The sequence below is a fragment of the Ovis canadensis genome, chromosome X, assembly GCF_042477335.2.
Source record: "Ovis canadensis isolate MfBH-ARS-UI-01 breed Bighorn chromosome X, ARS-UI_OviCan_v2, whole genome shotgun sequence".
Classification (NCBI taxonomy): Eukaryota; Metazoa; Chordata; class Mammalia; order Artiodactyla; family Bovidae; genus Ovis; species Ovis canadensis.
Window position 1 is genome coordinate 26,022,153 of NC_091727.1, and position 21,117 is coordinate 26,043,269.

General features: G+C 42.6%; 1 protein-coding gene across 1 annotated transcript; it reads left to right on the forward strand.

Annotated features, from left to right (window-relative positions):
* Nucleotides 1-17,114: 17,114 nt before the first annotated feature.
* On the forward strand, nucleotides 17,115-18,194 carry LOC138930653 (melanoma-associated antigen B5-like). The gene has a single exon (XM_070291154.1). It carries the CDS (start codon nucleotides 17,115-17,117, stop codon nucleotides 18,192-18,194), a length of 1,080 nt encoding a protein of 359 aa, XP_070147255.1.
* Nucleotides 18,195-21,117: the final 2,923 nt, after the last annotated feature.

Consider the following 21,117-nt stretch of genomic DNA (forward strand, 5'->3'; position numbering starts at 1 on the left):
GGAGGGGAGCAGGGCACTTTGTTCCCTTTGTGTTGGAAGAGAGCAGTCAGGCTCCTAAATAGTGCAGAGTAGTAAGGGTGGAGGCAACAAAACCCATATCTTCTTACAGTTTTAAATGGTAAGCGAGTTTAGATCTAGTTTGTTTAACAAAATATACATCTGTTTTCTTGTATCCATATGAGAAATACCTAATGAACGATGATTTAAATTAGGAAGGTAAAGAGGTGAAGGAGGTGTTTAGTATTTTCAAATGTTCTACTTTGGATAAGGTTTATTGTGCTTCAGAATTCAAATGTATGAATTATATAAATCACAATTTCTAGCTGTTTTAATGTTTTAAAAGTTTGGGTATTTGTAAAACACAGTGAAAGTACTGAATATATTGTTCATAATGCAAACAAGATAACATGACATTAGAAGAGAATGTTTCTTGAAGAGCAGTCAAGCTTCTAAAGAGTGTGTGGTAGTAGTGGGTAGACCACATTTATTTTGATGACATTTCTCTCTCTGTTTCACACGAGTAACTTATACATATTATTTGTTTCTTTTTTTTTTTCAAGTATTTTTACTTCTCAGAGGTTGTTTTTTTCAGAGTATTAATTTGGTAATGGTACTGCTGTTATATTCACTGCTGTTTTAAAAGTTTTAAAGGTACAGTTTTGGTAGAGATAAAAGACATTCAGGAGCCATCTGTATTGTCTTTCTGATCTGCAAGTAGGTAACATAGCACTGCAAGAGTGATTTTCATGCCAATGTGAAAGAAGACCACAGAAACTATTGAGAAACAAAAAGAAAATGGAGAAAAGCATAGGGTAAAAAGTCTTTAACTTGTGGTGTACCTTATTTCTTTTAAACATTCTTTTAGTAAAAATAAAAAATACTCTGACTTATTTAGCTCATTTAAGAATATTTGTTTCTTTTGTCCTAATTCACTGCATATTCTCTGCTCTCTCCTGGATTAAAAATAAACTCAGATGGGAAGGTGGTATTTGAGGGGTTCATAGTAACATAACTCCCACTTATTACAAACCAATACTTCTTCATCAGTATGGCACTGCTTTACATGTAGTACATGCATTCTTGCATTCATGTAGGATCGGATTGGGCAGACTCCATTTGTGGATGGATAACTTGCCAATTTCTCAAGTTCACAAACTGATGAAGTGACCTTCCTGGGACAAGTCCCCTGGGACACATCCCACAATTTGCCACTTCTCCCAGCCTAAGCTAGACATCATGTCTTTTCATTCATTTTTCCTCTAAACACTCAAGAAAATGTGTCTTGTTGGATACATGGGGCCCTGTCCCAAAGAACTGTTTTGGAATAAAGTTTAAAAAATGCTGATAAATGAATGGTATGAAAGAAGACAAAACTACTCAGGGACAATGTGGTCATGAACACATGCAATGTCAGATACCCTGAAAAGATCAACATGCCCTCATTTATCCTTCCTGATTCTCAGGGACATAAAAGCCTTAGCTTAAACGCTGTGTCCTCAGGTCAATGGATGGAAGAGTCCCAGCCTCTGATAGTTATCAAGGGGAAGATTTTAGAACACTAGGGATCCCACAAACTATATCCTGCTTCTTGCATTTGTGGCCATGGGGAGAGCAGTCTGTCTTAGGTGTGCCTTCCTTTTCTGCAGGGCAAGGGTGGAGGGGTTCTCAGGGAGTTGAGCATCTTCGTCTTGCGGCAGCAGCTCCAATTCTGCCCAAGTAGGAGATCCTATCAAGTCTTCATAGGATTTACAGTGAGGACACAGGGTTCTGAGTGGAGCTCCCCCCAACCCCCATAGCAATGGGGACGGCATGGAAGAACAGGCAAGGGTAGCCAGAGAGTAGCTCTCTCCCCTCCCCTTCTGTTGTCTCAAGAAGGCAGCCTAGGCCACAGGCCAGCTGATTCAGCCAGTAGAGAGGGTGGATTCCCATATGCTACTGGAAGTCAAGGTAAGAGACCTGATCTAAGACTGGGGGCCCACCTACTCCAGAAGAGAGTGGAGCCCTTGAATGTTCTCCTCCTCAGAAGGCCCCAATAGCTTTGCACACCTCTGGTTCACCTTTTCTTCCAATTAAGAACTTCCTTTGTTCTGAGAAGCACAGTCTGAGTTGAGTGGAGGGTGCAGTCTGGGTCTGGTCAGGAGTGAGGATGAGACCCCTGAATGAGGGGCAAGAGGACCACTCAGCCCAGAACAGGGGAGACTGTGGAGGCCCACCCCTGATGTCAGCCTTATGAGACCCAGGGGAAAGCTTTCTGGCTGAAGTGCTTCTCTTTCTGCTGGAGAGGTCTCAGGGAGGTGAGAGCCTTGGTCTACTGGGAGAAGCCTCACTTCAGTACAGAGTGGAAACTAGTGACTGCAAATGATGATAAAGGGACTGTACCTAGAATACAGCCCTGCCCGTCTACACCTCGCACTGGCAAATTTGGGAACATGGGCATGATGCACCCCACACATTTCCTTTTAGAGCATCTCAGGAGGTGAGGCGCTGGGACTCAGGGGTCAACCTCAAGAGGAACTCCAAGTCATGCCAAGAGTCAAGTAGAGGACCATGAGGACTAAAGGAACCACTCACACTATACCACTTTTATAGAATCCCTCCCCTAGGGTCAGCCATGAGTGACCACAGGTTGGCAGCCCTCACATCCTTCAAGGTGGTCTCAAGGAATTTAAGGCTGTAGTATGAGAGGACAGGTCTCAGTAGCAGATGGGAAGTCAGTGTGAGGACCTGGAGAGAGGACAGTAATAGTGAAAGGAGGGAGGAAATACAGGACTTCCTAGGAGCCTGACTGAGGACAGGTGCAGCCAGACATCCGAAGTCCTCAATTTCCAGGACCAGCTTTCTGTCCTGAGAGACCACATGTAGATGTGGTAATGTAGGCAACCTAGTTTCTTGAATGTTGAGTTTCTAGACAGAATGTCTTTTCTAGACAGAGTTTCTAGACAGGTTTTCACTCTCTGCTTTCACTTTTATCAAGAGGCTTTTTAGTTTCTTTTCGATTTCTGGCATAAGGGTAGTGCCATCTACATATCTGAGGTTATTGATATTTTTCCCAGCAATCTTTATTCTAAATTGTACTTCATTCAGCCTGGCATTTCACATAATGTACTATGCATACAAGTTAAATAAGCAGGGTGACAATATACAATCTGATGTACTCCTTTCCCAATTGTCATCAGTCGATTGTTCGATCCAGTTCTAACTGTTGCTTCCTGACCTGTATACAGATTTCTCAGGAGGGAGGTTAGGTGGTCTGGTATTCCCATCTCTTAAGAATTTTCCACATTCTATTGTGATCCACATAGTCAAAGGCTTTAGAGTAGTCAATAAAGCAGAAGTAGATGCTGTTCTGGAATTCTCTTCCTTTTTCTATGATCCAATAGATGTTGGCAAATTGATCTCTGTTTCCTCTGCCTTTTCTAAATCCAGCTTGGACATCTGGACATTCTTGATTCATGTACTATTGAAGCCTAGCATGGAGAATTTTGAGCAGTACTTTGGTAGCATGTGAGATGAGTGCAGTTGTGTGGTAGTTTGAACATTCTTTGGCATTGGCTTTCTTTGGGATTGGAATGACAGCTGACCTTTTCCAGTCCTGTGGCCACTGCTGAGTTTTCCAAATGTATTCGCATATTAAGTGTCACACTTTAAAGCACCATCTTTCAAGATTTGCAAAAGCTCACCTGGAATTCCATCACCTCCAGTAGCTTTGTTTGTAGTGATGCTTCCTAAGGCCAACTTGACTTCGCATTCCAGGATTTCTCTCTCTAGATGAATGATCACTCCATCATGGTTATTGGATCATTATGATCTTTTTAGCATAGTTCTTTTGTGTATTCATGCCACCTCTTCTAAATAGCTTCTGCTTCTGTTAGGTCCACACCATTTCTGTCCTTTTTGTGCCCAATGTTGCATGAAATGTTCCCTTGGTATCTTGAATTTTCTTGAAAAGATCTATAGTCTTTCCCATTCTGTTATTTTCCTCTATTTCTTTGGATTGATCTCTGAAGAAGGCTTTCTTATCTCTTCTTGCTATTCTCTGGAACTCTGCATTCAGATGCTTATCTTTCCTTTTTTCCTTTGCTTTTTACCTCTCTTCTTTTCACAGCTATTTGTAAGGCCTCCCCAGACAGCCATTTTGCTTTTTTGCATTTCTTTTCCATGGGGATGGTCTTGATCCCTGTCTCCTGTACAATGTCACCAACCTCATTCCATAGTTCATCAGGCACTCCATCTATCAGATCTAGGCCCTTAAATCTATTTCTCACTTCCACTATATAATCATAAGGGATTTGATTTAGGTCATACCTGAATGGTCTAGCAGTTTTCTCTACTTTCTTTATTTTAAGTCTGAATTTGTAATAAGGAGTTCATGATCTGAGCCACAGTCAGCTCCTGGTCTTGTTTTTGTTGACTGTATAGAGCTTCTCCATCTTTGGCTGCAAAGAATATAATCAGTCTGATTTCGGTGTTGACCATCTGGTGATGTCCATGTGTAGAGTCTTCTCTTGTGTTGTTGGAAGAGGGTGTTTTCTATGACCAGTGCATTTTCTTGGCAGAACTCTATTAGTCTTTGCCCTGCTTCATTCCTCATTCCAAGGCCAAATTTGCCTGTTACTCCAGGTGTTTCTTGACTTCCTACCTTTGCATTCCAGTCCCCTATAATGAAAAGGACATCTCTTTTGGGTGTTAGTTCTAAAAGGTCTTGTAGGTCTTCACAGAACCATTCCACTTCAGCTTCTTCAGCGTTACTGGTTGGGGCATAGACTTGGATTACTGTGATATTAAATGGTTTGCCCCGAAAATGAACAGAGATCATTCTGTCATTTTTGAGATTGCATCCAAGTACTGCATTTTGGACTCTTTTGTTGACCATGATGGCTACTCCATTTCTTCTGAGGGATTCCTGCCCACAGTAGTAGATATAATGGTCATCTGAGTTAAAATCACCCATTCCAGTCCATTTTAGTTCACTGATTCCTAGAATGTCGACGTTCACTCTTGCCATCTCTTGTTTGACCACTTCCAATTTGCCTTGATTCATGGACCTGACATTCCAGGTTCCTATGCAATATTGCTCTTTACAGCATCGGACCTTGCTTCTATCAGCAGTCACATCCACAGCTGGGTGTTGTTTTTGCTTTGGCTCCATCCCTTCATTCTTTCTGGAGTTATTTCTCCACTGATCTCCAGTAGCATATTGGGCACCTACTGACCTGGGGAGTTTTGCCTTTTCATACTGTTCATGGGATTCTCAAGGCAAGAATACTGAAGTGGTTTGCCATTCCCTTCTCCAGTGGACCATATTCTGCTAGGACTCTCCACCATGACCTGCCTGTCTTGGGTTGCCCTGCAAGCATGGCTTAGTTTCATTGAATTAGACAAGGCTGTGGTCCTAGTGTGATTAGATTGACTAGTTTTCTGTGAGTTTGGTTTCAGTGTGTCTGCCTTCTGATGCCTTTTTGTAGCACCTACCATCTTACTTGGGTTTCTCTTACCTTGGGCGTGGGGCATCTCTTCACGGCTGCTCACAGCAAAGCCCAGCTGCTACTCCTTACCTTGAACAAAGGGTGTCTCCTCACCACAGCCCTTCCTGACCTTCAACGTGGGATAGCTCCTCTAGGCCCTCCTGCGCCAGCGCAGCCACTGCTCCTTGGTTGGTGGGTTGCTCCTCCCAGACGCCACCCCTAGCCTTGGGCATGAAACTAAGTGGCAAATAAATGAAATTTTGTTGCAGGTGTTCAAAGTATCCAGGGAAAGGAGGTCTGAGGCCTCTGGGGCAAAAATCTGTTTTCTTTTCCTTTCCAGAGTTATGGACCTGGCAGGATAGACATTGCTGGTAGACTGCACAATTTTATAAAAATCTTCCTACCAGTGTCTGTAATTTGAGTCATCTTAACTGATGGTCAGGGAAAGAGTTGCTAGAAAGCTGGGAGGAACCAAGGGGTCATCTTGAATTTCTCATAGCCCCAACTATATATTTCATTTAAAGCTATTGTTTACGCACTTACTTTCTCTAGTTTGGGAGCTGCTGCTACTGCTGCTGCTGCTAAGTCGCTTCAGTCGTGTCCGACTCTGTGCAACCCCATAGACGGGGGCCCACTGTCTCTGGGATTCTCTGGGCAAGAACACTGGAGTGGGTTGCCATTTCCTTCTCCAATGCATGAAAGTGAAAAGCGAAAAGTGAAGTCGCTCAGTCGTGCCCGACTCTTAGTGACCCCATGGACTGCAGCCTACCAGGCTCCTCCATCCATGGGATTTTCCAGGCAATAGTACTGGAGTGGGGTCTGACTGGTGCCATATTAAATAGACATCAGGATGACAAAAGTCTGGCAATGAAGGGTCAATTTTTTTGGCAGAAGCAAAATGGACTTTATCTACTCGTGCCACAGTGTTCACAGATTCTTTTGTTGTTGCTGCCTGTACATAAAAGTCAGCTTCAGTGTTTCTCTGATACTTGGGTTTAGTCCTTTTAGTGTGAGCTTCAATTTTGATGACAGACAACATTCTACTATAGGACATATAAGACTTCCAAAAGTTTATAATAATTCCTGAAACACTTATAATGCACACCTATACAAGTCTGAAAGTGTGAGTTGCTCAGTTGTGTCTGACCCTTTGCGACCCCTTGCCCTGTAGCCCACCAGGCTTCTCTGTCCATGGAATTCTCCAGGTAAGAATACTGGAGTAGGTAGCCATTCCCTTCTCCAGGGGATGTCCCTGACCCAGAGATCGAAGTCAGATCTCTGGCACTGCAGGCAGATTCCTTACTGTCTAAGCCACCTGGTAAGCCAGACACAATGTAAAAAAGGCTTAACATTACTTCTTATTTGGCAATGCTTCCCATGAAATTTAACATAACCAATATTCTTAATTAGTTTAATATCTCTCTTTTTATAAGGAGAGAGAACAAATCTTTGAGATATTTCAGGGGCCCTCTGAAATAACGTATACCTCAAAGCTACTTCTAAGTCAAAAAGACATGTAGAATTTGATTTGGAGGAAGCTTGTCAAAAATATCAAAGAGGCTTTAAAACATTTCGTCACATAGATCACTGGGAAAAGTGCTTAGTTATCCATTTAACTAAAATAACAATTAAAGACTTGATAGGCAAATATAGGTTATATGGCTCTGAATAAAATTTAGCTCTTTTAACATCCAGAGGACTAGGTTTACTTAAGCAATCATGTTCTGATAAAGATAAAACAAGATACTATATATATATGTATGTATATGGTCAGATTCCTTCAAGGTAAAGAAAAACTTTCGTAATTTCTTCTTACCAAGAACAAACCCATAGAAAAAAGACAGTTTGTCCTTTGAACAGAGATAAAGCCAAATTCCAATTTTATACCAGGTTACTTTTGATACTTAAAATCATTTACTTAATTAAATTGATTCCAATTTTATTTATTCCTGACCACACATAAAATTCCTTTCCAAAGATTTAGTTTTTCACAAAACTTACAATTTTCTATGTCCATTTTATTTTGTGCCTTTGTTTTCTTTCCCATTTGGGAATAATCAGCCTTACAAAAAACTACTTTCTTTTTCCTTAACAAAAACATCTCCATACCATATAACTTTTATTAGCACCAAACACATTCTATTTCTGTTATTATATTCAGTAGCTTTAACCACATATTAAACTTCTTAATCCTTTTAATTTTTTAGTGAAAATAAAGAAGTAAACAATTCTTCCTTGTATTAATACTTTGTGGCTCAGCAAGCTTAAAAATACACTTTATAATTTCTAGAAATAGAATAATCTTTCAATAAAGCATAAGGTACATTTATTAATAAACCAAAACATACTTAGTCTCTTGTAGTAAGAGGTGAAATATATGCAAACTTAGACTTGTTCAACAATGAATGTTTTAGTATTTTATCTCATTTGGGAATGACTAAACAGTCAACAAATTTTCATCACTTAATTTAACTTAGCAAAACTCTAAGAGTATAAATTACCAAAGAGATTTAGGAAACAATTTGAGTAGACATATCACAAAACGATTATTTTTAAAAAAAAGTTCACCTAAAAACTCCTATCTCATTTATATCTATTTAATTCTTTTATCCTTAATAATCATACTTAGATTACTCATGAAAACTTCATTAAAGCATTTAGTCATTATCTTAAGACCTTTTGACTCTTTTTTGTTTGTTTGTTCCTGACAAATGTTGCAACAGAGACATTAGTTCATTTGACAAGTAAACCCAGTAGAACAAAAGTTGGTTATCCATATTTTATTTTATGCTAACTCTGAAGATATACCCATATTAATCCAGTAAGCTTAAATTTAGCTTTTATTTACTGAAGATTTTCTAGCTCATGTGAACTCGAAAAATATCTGGGTTGGTGTTTATTAAACTTTTAAGAATTTTTATATAAGCACTAAATTTTTTAAGACAATTAAATAGAGCTTTTTTACAGATATGATTTTGGAAGTAGAAAGATACCATATTTATAGTGTATACATGTAGACATACAGACAATTAGCTCAAAGTTTTCACTGTAAAACTTTAGTCATGAATCAGGTACAGTTCAAAACTCACTGGTTTATAAATAACAACTGGAATTAATTAAGTATACTCATTCAGATGGGTAAAGTATTTTTCTTTGTTTGTGGAGAAGGCTTTTAAGATCCGTATTTTCCCTTGACAAGCAATTTTAAAGAGACTGTTTAAGCAAGGGGGTGTTTTAGCAGTATGAGGTCCATTTTCTATTTTTATTTTTAATTCTACAGACTAAGCTAACCCAGACTCATTCTCAGGTGCTGTGACCTGTGTTAACATTTGAAAGACATGATAGAATTTATAACTTTGAGGGGCAGAGAAAAAAAATGTGAGTTTTCTCCTAGGAGTTTTGGAGCATAGTATTCTATTGTCATAAATATTTGAGTAATTACTATTAATTTTTTTCTTAGGTAAAGGAAAATTTTACTCTAATACCCTGATTATTTATAATATCTACAAGCATTTTAGTAGGGATGGGCAAAGCCTTGGGACTTGTCAAGTTAGGTGTGTTCTGACTTGCTTCTAGAATTGTATTTCTGATTTTATATTTACAAGACAAAGACCGTTGTTTTTGTTAGCCTTTGGCTCCAGCTGATTTGTTCTGAGATTACGTGTAGGAGGTCCTGAAAATTTACTGAGGAAGCAGGATTATTTTTAAGGAGAATTTTGTTGGATTTCTGTTTCAGTTCTTTCATCATAATAAGGAATATCTTAAGGGCAGTCATTATAATTTTTTTCCTTTCAATTTGATCCTCATGTAAGTATCAATATGACAGATGTTTATGATGACAGCTCCCACAAAATGTTTTCCTTTTAAATACAGCCAATTTAAAGGATCCATCATCTGGCCATTGGCAAGTAGGCTCTTATATTACTTTCAAACAGCAACTCAAACCAGTAAGTTTTTTTTTTATTATTATTATTGCTTAACCAAAGATGCAAGAAACATATAATGAGAGTATTTAGCCCTCACAAGATCCAGGAAGTTCATTCCCAGAGTTAGTCAAAAAAGTAAAAGCCTTTTTGTTGCTACAGGTGGTATGAATGATGTAGTGAAAACAAGCTCTCTAGTGTCCCACAAAATGTGGGGCACTCTAGCCATAAGCTCACTAATTCATGACACCAGGCAGGCACTATTGGCATGAGGCTTTCCAGTGCTAACAAGAAACACAAGCTGAGATGACAAATGCCCCTTATGGACCAGGACCCCTTATGACAAACCCCCCTGAGAGCTGGCCCAACCAGATAAAGGGAGTGCTGCTGGTGGCTTCATGTCTTGGAACTCCAGTCTATTCAACAAGCCACCAGATATACCCCAGTAAATGTACCTCCTGGATGGCAGAGATCAGACAGAATATTCTCACTGGACAAAATGATGAGCTCTCAAGATATAAAAGAAGATGGAAAGTATAATCTCATCTGGTTTCTACTTATGGGAACTACAGCAAAGTTTGTCTAAATAGACACAGGTCTGATGAGAATTGCTGACTCACCACTCTGTGAGGCTGGTTGGAACAGCAGGCTTATAGAGCCTATCCCTGCTGTACTGCCCTATGGTTCTTTCTCCTTATGACAAATGACACAACAGACAAAGTAAAACAGTGACCATGTTTGAGAAGAAAAGAATCCCTAAGTCGCCCTAAGTCCAAGGAACTAGCTACACAAATATTACCTCCTGCTAATCTAAATTTAGAGAGAAAAAAAGGGACTCTGACTACTTTCCCTCGCATCAGATCATGAAGGCAGAGATCTGGGAGACTGACATGATAAGATATCTTACCTTCTGTGGCCTTTGTCAGATGTCCCAGGATCTCTCAGTAGCAGCAGTCTCAGGATGAGAAACCTCCTGGCTGTCTTGCCAACTGTCAGGGAGGGAGAAATTTATGCCTCTGGGCCTCTTGGGTTCCTGTGATTGGACTAATAATAAAATTGACACAGACAGGTTAACAGGAGAAGAAGAAACAAATTGTAATTCGTGTGCATGAGGGTGTCCTAGAAATGGGACCTAAAGAAGTGGCCAAAGCAGGCAGCTTTTATATGTTTTAGACCTAGAAACAGTACATTTTTGAGGAATGGACAGGACAAATAAACGTAAGTTTTGAGGGCTCAATTAGTGAAGAATCTAAACAGAATTTGAGCTTAGGGTACTAAATGAAAGACATTTGTGTATACAGACTTCTCTGACTGAATTCTCTATTTTTGGCTATAAGGGTGTTCTTCTACCTCCAGATGGAGGCAGTGCATCTCTCATATGACAGACTTCTTTCCTGCTTTCAGGGAGACAGAAAAGAGGGTCCGAATATCACTCCTGCAACGGCCTTTTCTTAAGTAACCTGACTACAAGGTAATCAATATGTCACTGTGGCATATTTTGGGGCAACCTGCATTGAGCCCCAACAAGTGAGATGCACAAGAGCCACTCTGTTGACACTTTCTGCCTTGAACAGGTAGAGCCAAATCCCAATGCATGAAAAGAGCATTTTAATTGGGTTATCTTGAGTACTTTGGCAAATTCTAAGAGCGGGCTAGATAAATTTGGTGGGGAAAAACAAATAAAAACAGACATGATTTAGACAGAAGGGAAACTGGACTAAAAGAGTTGGTACATGACAAAATTCCAGGAAATTTGAGTTGCTTCCAGGTGGGGGGGGGGGTGGAAACCTCCACACCAAAGTTAAATAATAAATCCTCTAACATGGAAAAGATACTTAATTTTACTTGCTAAAGCAAAATTTTGACTGATTTGGTATTGTTCTGTCTGAGAGTGCTGCATTTCCCCTGACTTATGCTGGATTTAAGAAAACATTCCTACACAGGAAGGTGATATTGTCTAGGTAAAAATAATAACTGCCATTCATTAAACATCCAATATTTGCTAGGATTTTGATGGGTGCCTTATACACAATAAATACATTCCCACAGTCATACAGTTCACTTCAGTTCAGTCGCTCAGTCGTGTCGAACTCTTTGTGACCGCATGAATTGCAGCATGCCAGGCCACCTTGTCCATCACCAACTCCTGGAGTTCACTCAAACTCACGTCCATCGAGTCGGTGATGCCATCCAGCCATCTCATCCTCTGTCGTCCCCTTCTCCTCCTGCCCCAAATCCCTCCCAGCATCAGAGTCTTTTCCAATGAGTCAACTCTTCGCATGAGGTGGCCAAAGTATTGAAGTTTCAGCTTTAGCATCATTCCTTCCAAAGGACACAGTCATACAAGATAGGGTTTATCAAATTCATTTGGTAGATGAAGAACTTGCATTATTCTCATATTCACTAGGTGGTAAGGAACAGAGCTAGACTGGACTCCTGGCCTGAGCTTCTCTAGGGCACACTCTTTTCTACCACTCCCACCCTGAAGTTGACCTTGTGTATTTTTACTCACTTTTCTTCTCTCTATTCTGGAATATATCTCAGGTGATTGAAGAAACAATAAAAATAAAACGCAGTGTGTGCCCAAAGTACTGCATTGAAATACATAAACAGGGGAATAAGAACCCAAATAATGAGGGGTATGAATAATGAAAAGCATGTTACTACCTGGTCACAATATGAAAAATTATATGACCCAGAAAGATGTTATGGGGAGGGAGGTGGGAGGGGGGTTCATGTTTGGGAATGCATGTAAGAATTAAAGATTTTAAAATGTAAAAAATAAAAAAACTAAAAAAATAAATAAATAAATAAATAAATAAATAAATAAAAAAGAAAAATTATATGTGGAGTGTCAGTTAACCATGAAATAGGGGGGGGTCTCACGAAATTATCAGGGCCCCAATTTCTGTAGTATGCAAGTCTCATAGAACAGAAGTTGCATCGGAAGCCAAATCTGGGGGGTAAAGAGAAGAAAGAAATCAGCATGTTTTTTGCTTTTCTCTCTGAAAGCAAAACTCCTATCTAAGTCCTCTACCTGGCACTTCAGCTTCCCTATCTTATATCATTCCTGGGACAGAGACCCATTGCCCTTAAGACTCATAGTAGAGATAGTACTTAGGAGGTTGCACGGATGTGGCTTTTACAAGGAAGTTCAGTTCAGTTCAGTCACTCAGGAGTATCCAACACTGTGAACCCCATGAAACGCAGCACGCCAGTCCTCCCTGTCCATCATCAACTCAAAGAGTTCACTCAGACTCACGTCCATCGAGTCCATGATGCCATCAAGCCATCTCATCCTCTGTCGTCCCTTTCTCCTCCTGCCCCCAATCCCTCCCATGATCAGAGTCTTTTCCAATGAGTCAACTCTTCGCATGAGGTGGCCAAATTACTGGAGTTTCAGCTTTAGCATCATTCCTCCCAAAGAAATCCCAGGGCTGATCTCCTTCAGAATGGACTGGTTGGATCTCCTTGCAGTCCAAGGGACTCTCCAGAGTCTTCTCCAGCACCACAGTTCCAAAGCATCAATTCTTCAGCGCTCAGCCTTCTTCGCAGTACAACTCTCACATCCGTACATGACCAAAGGAAAAACTACAACCTTGACTAGACGGACCGTAGTCTGCAAAGTAATGTCTCTACTTTTGAATATGCTATCTAGGTTGGTCGTAACTTTCCTTCCAAGGAGTAAGCGTGTTTTAATTTCATGGCTGCAGTCACCATCTGCAGTGATTTTGGAGCCCCAAACAATAAAGTCTGACACTGTTTCCACGGTTTCCCCATCTATTTCCCATGAAGTGATGGGACCGGATGCCATGATCTTCGTTTTCTGAATGTTGAGCTTGAAGCCAACTTTTTCACTCTCCACTTTCACTTTCATCAACAGGCTTTTTAGTTCCTCTTCACTTTCTGCCATAAGGGTGGTGTCATCTGCATGTCTGAGGTTATTGCTATTTCTCGAGACAATCTTGATTCCAGCTTGTGTTTCTTGCAGTCCAGCATTTCTCATGATGTACTCTGCATATAAGTTAAGTAAGCAGGGTGACGATATACAGCCTTGATGTACCCCTGTTCCTATTTGGAACCAGTCTGTTGTTCCATGTCCAGCTCCAACTGTTGCTTCCTGACCTTCATACAGATTTCTCAAGAGGCAGGTCAGGTGGTCTGGTATTCCCATCTCTTTCAGTAGTTTCCACAGGTTATTGTGAAGCCATTCATTAAAGAGACAGGAGCTGAGACAGGACTCGAGTGCAGGACTACTGAGGAGAACACCACCTGATCGTGTAGAGAGTCCTGCAGGGACAACCCTATACCTACTCTTAGCCCTGTGCCATCAGGCAGCTTCCTGCAAGGAAAGTCTCAAGTAGGTGAGGACCTCGTTGTAAGGACAGTGACAGAAGGAGGTGCCCAAGGTCCGGGAAGGAGTGTGATTGAGAAGCTTATGTGAAACTGAGGGTGCCCTCCATTCCCAGAGGGGGCGCCAGAGATCGAGGCAGTATCTATGGTGAGGCGCTCACTTCCTCCTAGGTAGTAGCTAGCACTCACTTGTTGCTAGGCGGCTAAGGAAGGAGAGCGAGTTTGCCTCCGGCGGTGGTGCGTGTGCTCAGGCGTGTGAGCATTTGCAGGCTCCAGCGGGAACCTAGTCAAGGTGAGGAGCCTGAATGACGAACGGGAGACACCCCCCCAAACTCCCAACCCCCCCACCCCGTGTCGCCCGGCCCTCCCGTCCATGCCTTGTCCCCAGCTCCGTGCATCGTCCCCCCACCCCGGTGTCTCGCCCCCCTCCCAAATCGTGCCTCACGCCCACAAAGCCCTGACGCTCTGGTGGAGGAAGATTCCTGCCCAGAGGCTCTCTGGGAGGTGAGGACCTTGGTTGAAGTGGGTGGCCCCAGTTCAGAGGGGGAAGAAGACCCTAACAAGGGTCTGAGAGAGGAAACGCAGGTGGAAAGTCCGAACAAGGCCCTGCTTGTTGCTCAGAGGACGCAAGCATGGCGGTCAGGTAGAGGCGAGCCTTCCTTTTCTATAGGATGGATTAGGAACTCGACCGCCTTGCCCTGAAGGAATTCGAGGGCGCAACTCTTGAGTGAGGTCTGAGGGGACCTCACCCCCAGAACAGTGAAGTGGAACAGGACTTGTGTTTCCGGTCAAGCTTGGCAGGACCCGAACATGGGGATCAGCCTGACTTCTTTGAGGAGGGTCTTGGAGATTGTGAAGGTGTTGACGTTTTTAGGGGAGGGGCCTCAAGGTAGCAAAGGAAAGCATTTAGGGGAGGGTGGCCAGGGCTTGGGATGAGGACCCTCTGTGAGGACAGAGGGAATTCCTGCCCTGCTGGCAGCCTGGCGTGTCTGTGCAACTGGTGATGTGATGACCAACACTGATTTTCTCTTAGGGTATGGCGAGGATAGAATTGTGAAGGGATGGGGAGCAGGGGGGCGAGGCAGGAAGGCCGCACGTGGGGCAGGTGAAAGATTTTATTTATAAGGAGTAGTTTATTCCCCCACAGTAGAAGGATTTCCAGATCTCTCCAGGAGTTGTATGGGGGTACAAAAGAATCCATCCCCTATTCTCAGCCTTAGAGACCGTGGGAAAGTGGGAGAACCCTCATATGTTACTGGGTTGTTATCTCAGGAGAGGCTGGCAGGAAGACAGAAATCCCAGACCATGCAAAGGGTCAAAGGAAAGATGGAGAGGACTACCAGTCATCGAATCAGTTCAATTCATTCTAGTCACTCAGTCATGTCTGACTCTTTGTGACCCCATGGACTGCAGCCTGCCAGGCTTCCCTGTCCATCACCAACTCCCAGCACTTAATGAAAACTCATGTCCATCGAGTTGGTGATGCCATCCAACCATCTCACCCTCTGTTGTCCCGTTTTCCTCCCGTCGTCAATATTTCCCAACATCAAGGTCTTTTCCAATGAATCAGTTCTTCCCATAAAGTGCCCAGAGTATTCAGCTTCAGCATCAGTCCCTCCAATGAATATTCAGGACTGATTTCCTTTGGGTTTGACTCGTTTAATCTCCTTGCAGTCTAAGGGACTCTCAAGAGTCTTCTCCAGTACCACAGTTCAAAGCATCAAAGCTTTGGTGCTCAGCTTTTTTTAATAGTCCAACTCTCACATCCATACAGTTCTGTTCAGTCACTCAGTCATGTCCGACTCATTGCGCCCCCATGAATCACAGCATGTCAGGCCTCCCTGTCCATCACCAACTCCCAGAGTTCACTTAGACTCACGTCCATCGAGTCCGTGATGCCATCCAGCCATCTCATCCTCGGTCGTTCCCTTCTCCTCCTGCCTCAATCCCTCCCAGCATCAGAGTCTTTTCCAGTGAGTCAACTCTTCGCATGAGGTGGCCAAAGTACTGGAGTTTCAGCTTTAGCATCATTCCTCCCAAAGAAATCCCAGGGCTGATCTCCTTCAGAATGGACTGGTTGGATCTCCTTGCAGTCCAAGGGACTCTCCGGAGTCTTCTCCAGCACCACAGTTCCAAAGCATCATTTTCTTCAGCGCTAAGCCTTCTTCACAGTCCAACTCTCACATCCGTACATGACCACAGGAAAACCCACAACCTTGACTAGACGGACTGTAGTTGGCAAAGTAATGTCTCTGCTTTTGAATATGCTTTCTAGGTTGGTCATAACTTTTCTTCCAAGGAGTAAGCGTGTTTTAATTTCATGGCTGCAGTCACCATCTACCACGATTTTGGAGACTAAGAACATGCAGTCTCTCACTGTTCCTGTTGTTTCCCCATCTATTTGCCATGAAGTGATGGGACTGGATGTTATGTTCTTAGTTTTTTAAATGTTGAGTTTTAAGCCAACTTTTTCACTCTCTTTCACCAAGAGGTTCTTTGGTTCTTCTTTGCCTCCTGCCATAAGGGTGGTGTCATCTGCGTATCTGAGGTTATTGATGTTTCTCCCTAGTATCTTGATTCCAGCTTGTATTTCATCCCCCGTGGCATTTCATGTAAGTTAAATAAGCAGAGTCACAATAGATCACAAAAAATCTAGGCCCCACGTTTTTCATTCAGAACTTGCAGGCTCAGGGCAGGACTGTCAGGCTGAGGCTGACAATCCACATCAAATCTGAGAGAGAAGAGTATGAGGTTAGTATGATGTTGAAGCCACCATTCAGCAGAGGGGAGGCATACCAGGTACCTCCTGGCGACCAGGTGAGCATCCTTAATGAGAATTGAGGACCCAAGCAGCCCTTGAAGGAGTGGGTTCCACATAGCTCTCAGTTGGGTATCCTCTGACAGAGAGAAGGGCTAAGGAACACCTTCACTTCCTCCCCTGGGGTCTCAGGGAAGTGCTGACTTTGGTTTCAGGTGTCATCTTCAAAGCATCAGAAAAGAGGAGGCTCTAGACCTGCCAACAATTGACTATATGACTATGATGACCCTGACTATAAACTGAGAATACCCTCAAACCCAGATCAGAGGCTCCCTACTGGCAGCCCCTGCTGTCACCCTTGAATACCCCTAGCAGGGTTGGCAGGCTGCATTCTAAGGCTCTAATATCCTCCACAGTTTTCTCAGGGGACAGGCTAATCCATACAGAAGCCTTGAGAGGTCCTCGACCAGTGCCCCAAGGACCCTGCAGTGGTGGCCTTGGTTAAAGCCAAGGTGGCATCTCCCTGCTGAGGTGCTTACAGCATCTTATTCTCCTTCCTCCAGGTGTCCGTGTCTTCTGAGCTCCTGTCTATACTCCTTCCTGCTGTCCCTGACCATGCCTCGAAGTAAGAAGAGTCAGGCCCGTGGTGGTGATAAATGCCCTCAAGCCCAAGGCCAGACCCAGAGTTGTGGGGGTGCTCAGGCCATAGCAGCAGCAGAAGAGGAGTCGACTACCTCCTCTCTTCAGTGTGAAGATACTACCCAGAGTCTGCCTGGTGCTGAGTCATGTAGCACTTCGCAGGAGCCTCAAAGAATACCAACCATCGCCGCTGCTGCAGTCTTTTCTTACACTAGATCTAGTGAAGCATTCGATGGCCAATATAAGTATAGGGCACTTGCCTATGAGGTCCCACCCTTCACTGAGACCCCAGGAACTGACTGTTTAACCAGGAAAGCTAGCTTGTTGGAGCAGTTCCTTCTGTACAAGTATAAAATGAAGCAGCTCATGATGAAGGAAGACATGCTGAAGATTATCCACCAAAGCCACCATGACCGATTTGCCGAGATTCTCAAGAGAGCCTCTGAGCGCATTGAGCTAGTCTTTGCGGTAGAGCTGAAGGAAGTCGACTCAGTTGTTCCCTGCTATAATCTGGTCAGCAAATTGAAACTCCCCAACAATGGGAGGGTGCGTGGCGGAAGGGGTTTACCCAAGACTGGTCTCCTGATGAATCTCCTGGGTATGATCTTCCTGAAGGGCAACTGTGCCGCTGAGGAAGACATCTGGAAATACCTGGGCACGATGCGAGTATATGCTGGAAGAAAGCACCTTATCTATGGAGAGCCCAGAAAGCTCATCACCAAAGATTTAGTGAGGCTGAAGTATCTGGAGTACCGCCAGGTTGCCAACAGTGATCCTCCACGTTATGAGTTTCTCTGGGGCCCAAAAGCACATCTTGAAACCAGCAAGATGAAAGTCCTGGAATTTTTGGCAAAGGTCAATGATGCTGTTCCCAGTGACTTCCCCGCTTATTATGAAGAAGCTTTGCGAGATGAAGAAGAGAAAGCCCAAGGCATGCATGCAGCCAGGCCTGACACTACTGTCAAAGTCAGTACACCTCCCAGGGACATGCTCAATATTATCATCCCACCCGTCAGGAAGTATGTGAAGTTTTTACCCCCAGACAGGAAAATATAACATCACAATAGGGATTATATTCTTGGAAATGTGAAAGAATCCCATAGTAAAATATTTAGGATAATGGGATAGAAAACAAGTAAAACATGGTCAATGTTAGTTTCTCTTGTTCCTTTTAGTCTTTAGCTTTGTTAAAGTAATTGATCTGTAGTCTGAGTTCCTTAGCTTCTTCAAGAAAGTAAGAGAAATAAAGTGTTACTAGTGTAGACCTTGTGTTTATTGGCTCTTTTATTCATCAAACGTTGAGAATCTGCTCTTGGGAAGGCTCAACGCTAGTACTGGGGATGCTAATGTAAAGAAAACCCAGCGTCTACTCACAGAATTTTAGAGCCTATGAGTTACAGTCATATGAGTAAGATACTGAAATATTCTCTATGACTTACAGGTAAAGTAAAAAGAATGGTTGAAGTGGAGGGTATTCCTTATGATGGCCCTGCCTGCCTGGCTGCTCAATCACTTAAGTCATGTATGACCCCATGGATGATAGCCCACCATGCCCCTCTGGTACATGGAATTTTCCCAGAAAGAATACCAGAGTGGGTTGCAATGCCCTCCTCCTGGCGATCTTCCTGACCCAGGGATTGAACCCACGTCTCCTGTGCCTCCTGCATTGCAGGAGGATTCTTTGCCACTGGGTGATGGCAGTTAAGTGTAAATTTCCTGAGTAAGGCAGTTTGGGACTTTAGGAAACTATGAGTCCTCAGTGGAATGTAATTGTCATTTCTGTTGTGTGGTGGGCTAGTTGAGGTCCTGAAGTGGTGAGTAGAGGCCAAACCTTCCAACAGTTGGTAGAAAAACCCCTATGTTAGTCTGCTCAAGCTGCTGTAACAATACCATAGATAGGGTGGCTTAAACAACAGACATTTATTTTTCACAGAAGTACAGAAGTTGGGAAGTCCACAATCAATGTGCCAGTGGATTCTGTTCCTGGTGAGAGCTCTCTTTCTGGCTACCTTCTCTCTTTTCTCATATCATGCAGAGAGAGAATTCTGGTCTCTTTTGCTCTTCTTCTAAGATGCCTAATTGCATCATAGGTGCCCCATCCTCATGACCTCATCTAAACCTAATTATCTTCCTAAACTTCCACCTTCAAATACAATTACATGGACACGGTGGGAAGGAGGAAGGGGTTAGGGCTTCAACACATGTATTTTGCCAGGGACACAAACATCTAGTCTATAATGGAAAACTGCTGCCACAAATTATTTTGGGATTGTGGGTAAACTATAGAAAAATCTCCACCAGGGGCAGGAGAGGAAGGTGTCCTTTGCTCTCGTTCTAGTGCAGATGAACACAGTGTGCAAACTAGGTGTTCTACGCACATCATTTCCAGGGAGTTTCTGAAAAATAATGGAGATGTTCCCCTTAGATGAGATGCCAAGAAACCACTGTGCTGGTACTGTTTGCCCCAAACTGGGGACAGCCAGGGTCTGATCCATTATAAAGGCATTTTAACTAGGTTATCTTAAGTAGAGTTTGGCAAACTCATGAAGGATAGCTTTTTTACGAGAGTGTAATAAATGTAAACAGAGCTGGTTTGGATGCAAGGACACCTGGAAGGAATGGTACGGTAATCTCCTACATAGATGACATCTAGGAGCTTGAGCTGTACCCAGCTAGGCACAACAACTCCATACCGAAATTAAATGATAGAGGCTCAAATGGGTAAAGTTAGTTTTGCCAGCTAGAGAGACTTTTTGGTTGATTCAGTATTCTTTCTCTAAGAATATTACATATTTGAAATTTCCTGAATTAAACATTCCAAGGGAGGTAAATGCTATCATCTGAGATGAAAATAATATAAATTACTGCTATTCTTTAAATATTGGGTGATATTTGCTGGTCCTCTTGCCATGTGATTTATATATGGTGCATACATTTCAACCATCTTACAAATAGGGCTTAGCAAACTCAGCAGATGAAGAACCCACAGTTTTCTCAAGTTCACAAGACTGGTTATAAGCAGAGCTGGGAACAGACTCCTGGTCTCAATTTGTCTACAGGCTATACTGTTTCATTCCTCCCAGCCTGGGGCAGACCTGTCTCTTAATTCACTTTTCTTTGCACTGTGTATCTCAATAAAAAGGCCCTTGAAGTTAAAGTGCTAAAAGCAAGTCTACTGAAGGGGAGAGTGAATATGAGAATAGATCAGTATGTGGGAACTGTCCCTGGGTTTCATTTGCCTAGGACCCTACCGAGAGCTAGCTCTGTCCAGAAACTAGTATTTTGTTCAGCTCCAGTTCTTTATACCATTACAGCATCCTCTCCTTTCCTGACCCCAGACTTCCCCAGTGTGTCCTCCTTCCAGCTCTGGAACCTGGCCTCCTGCTGACCAGTTCTCTGCAGCCTCTTGTGAGGGCTACACTCTGCTCTCAGTGGAGTTGACAGTCCATACCTTCTGCTGTACCCCCCTGCCTTAGAGCATCTCAACTCCCTGGATATCACTTCCTTTATCATTGATGTGTACCATCTTTATTTTCCTATTTATGTGGTAATTTGGAGATCTTTTTTTCTCTAAATGTTTCTCTGTATCACTGTCTCTCTTTGTCTCTTTTCATTATTTTTCAAATATTGTCTCTTTTAGTAGAGGGTTTAAATAGCTTCTGAGTACATTTATGAATCACTTGTTTATATATTTATTGCTGTGTTTGCAAGTAGGAAATTTACATTTTGTGAATCAAAGTGGGACATTTTCATTCTTTTTTTTTTATTTTTTTACTTTACAATACTGTATTGGTTTTGCCATACATTGACATGAATCCACCACAGATGTACATGAGTTCCCAACCCTGAACCCCCCTGCCACCACCCTCCCCATATCATCTCTCTGGGTCATCCCAGTGAACCAGCTCCAAGCATCCTGTATCCTGTATCGAACCTAGACTAGTGATTCATTTCTTACATGATAGTATACATGTTTCAA

What these genes read in the sequence shown, in the direction of transcription:
- LOC138930653 (XM_070291154.1), top strand. Translation starts at nt 17,115, where the DNA reads ATGCCTCGAAGTAAGAAGAGTCAGGCCCGTGGTGGTGATAAATGCCCT.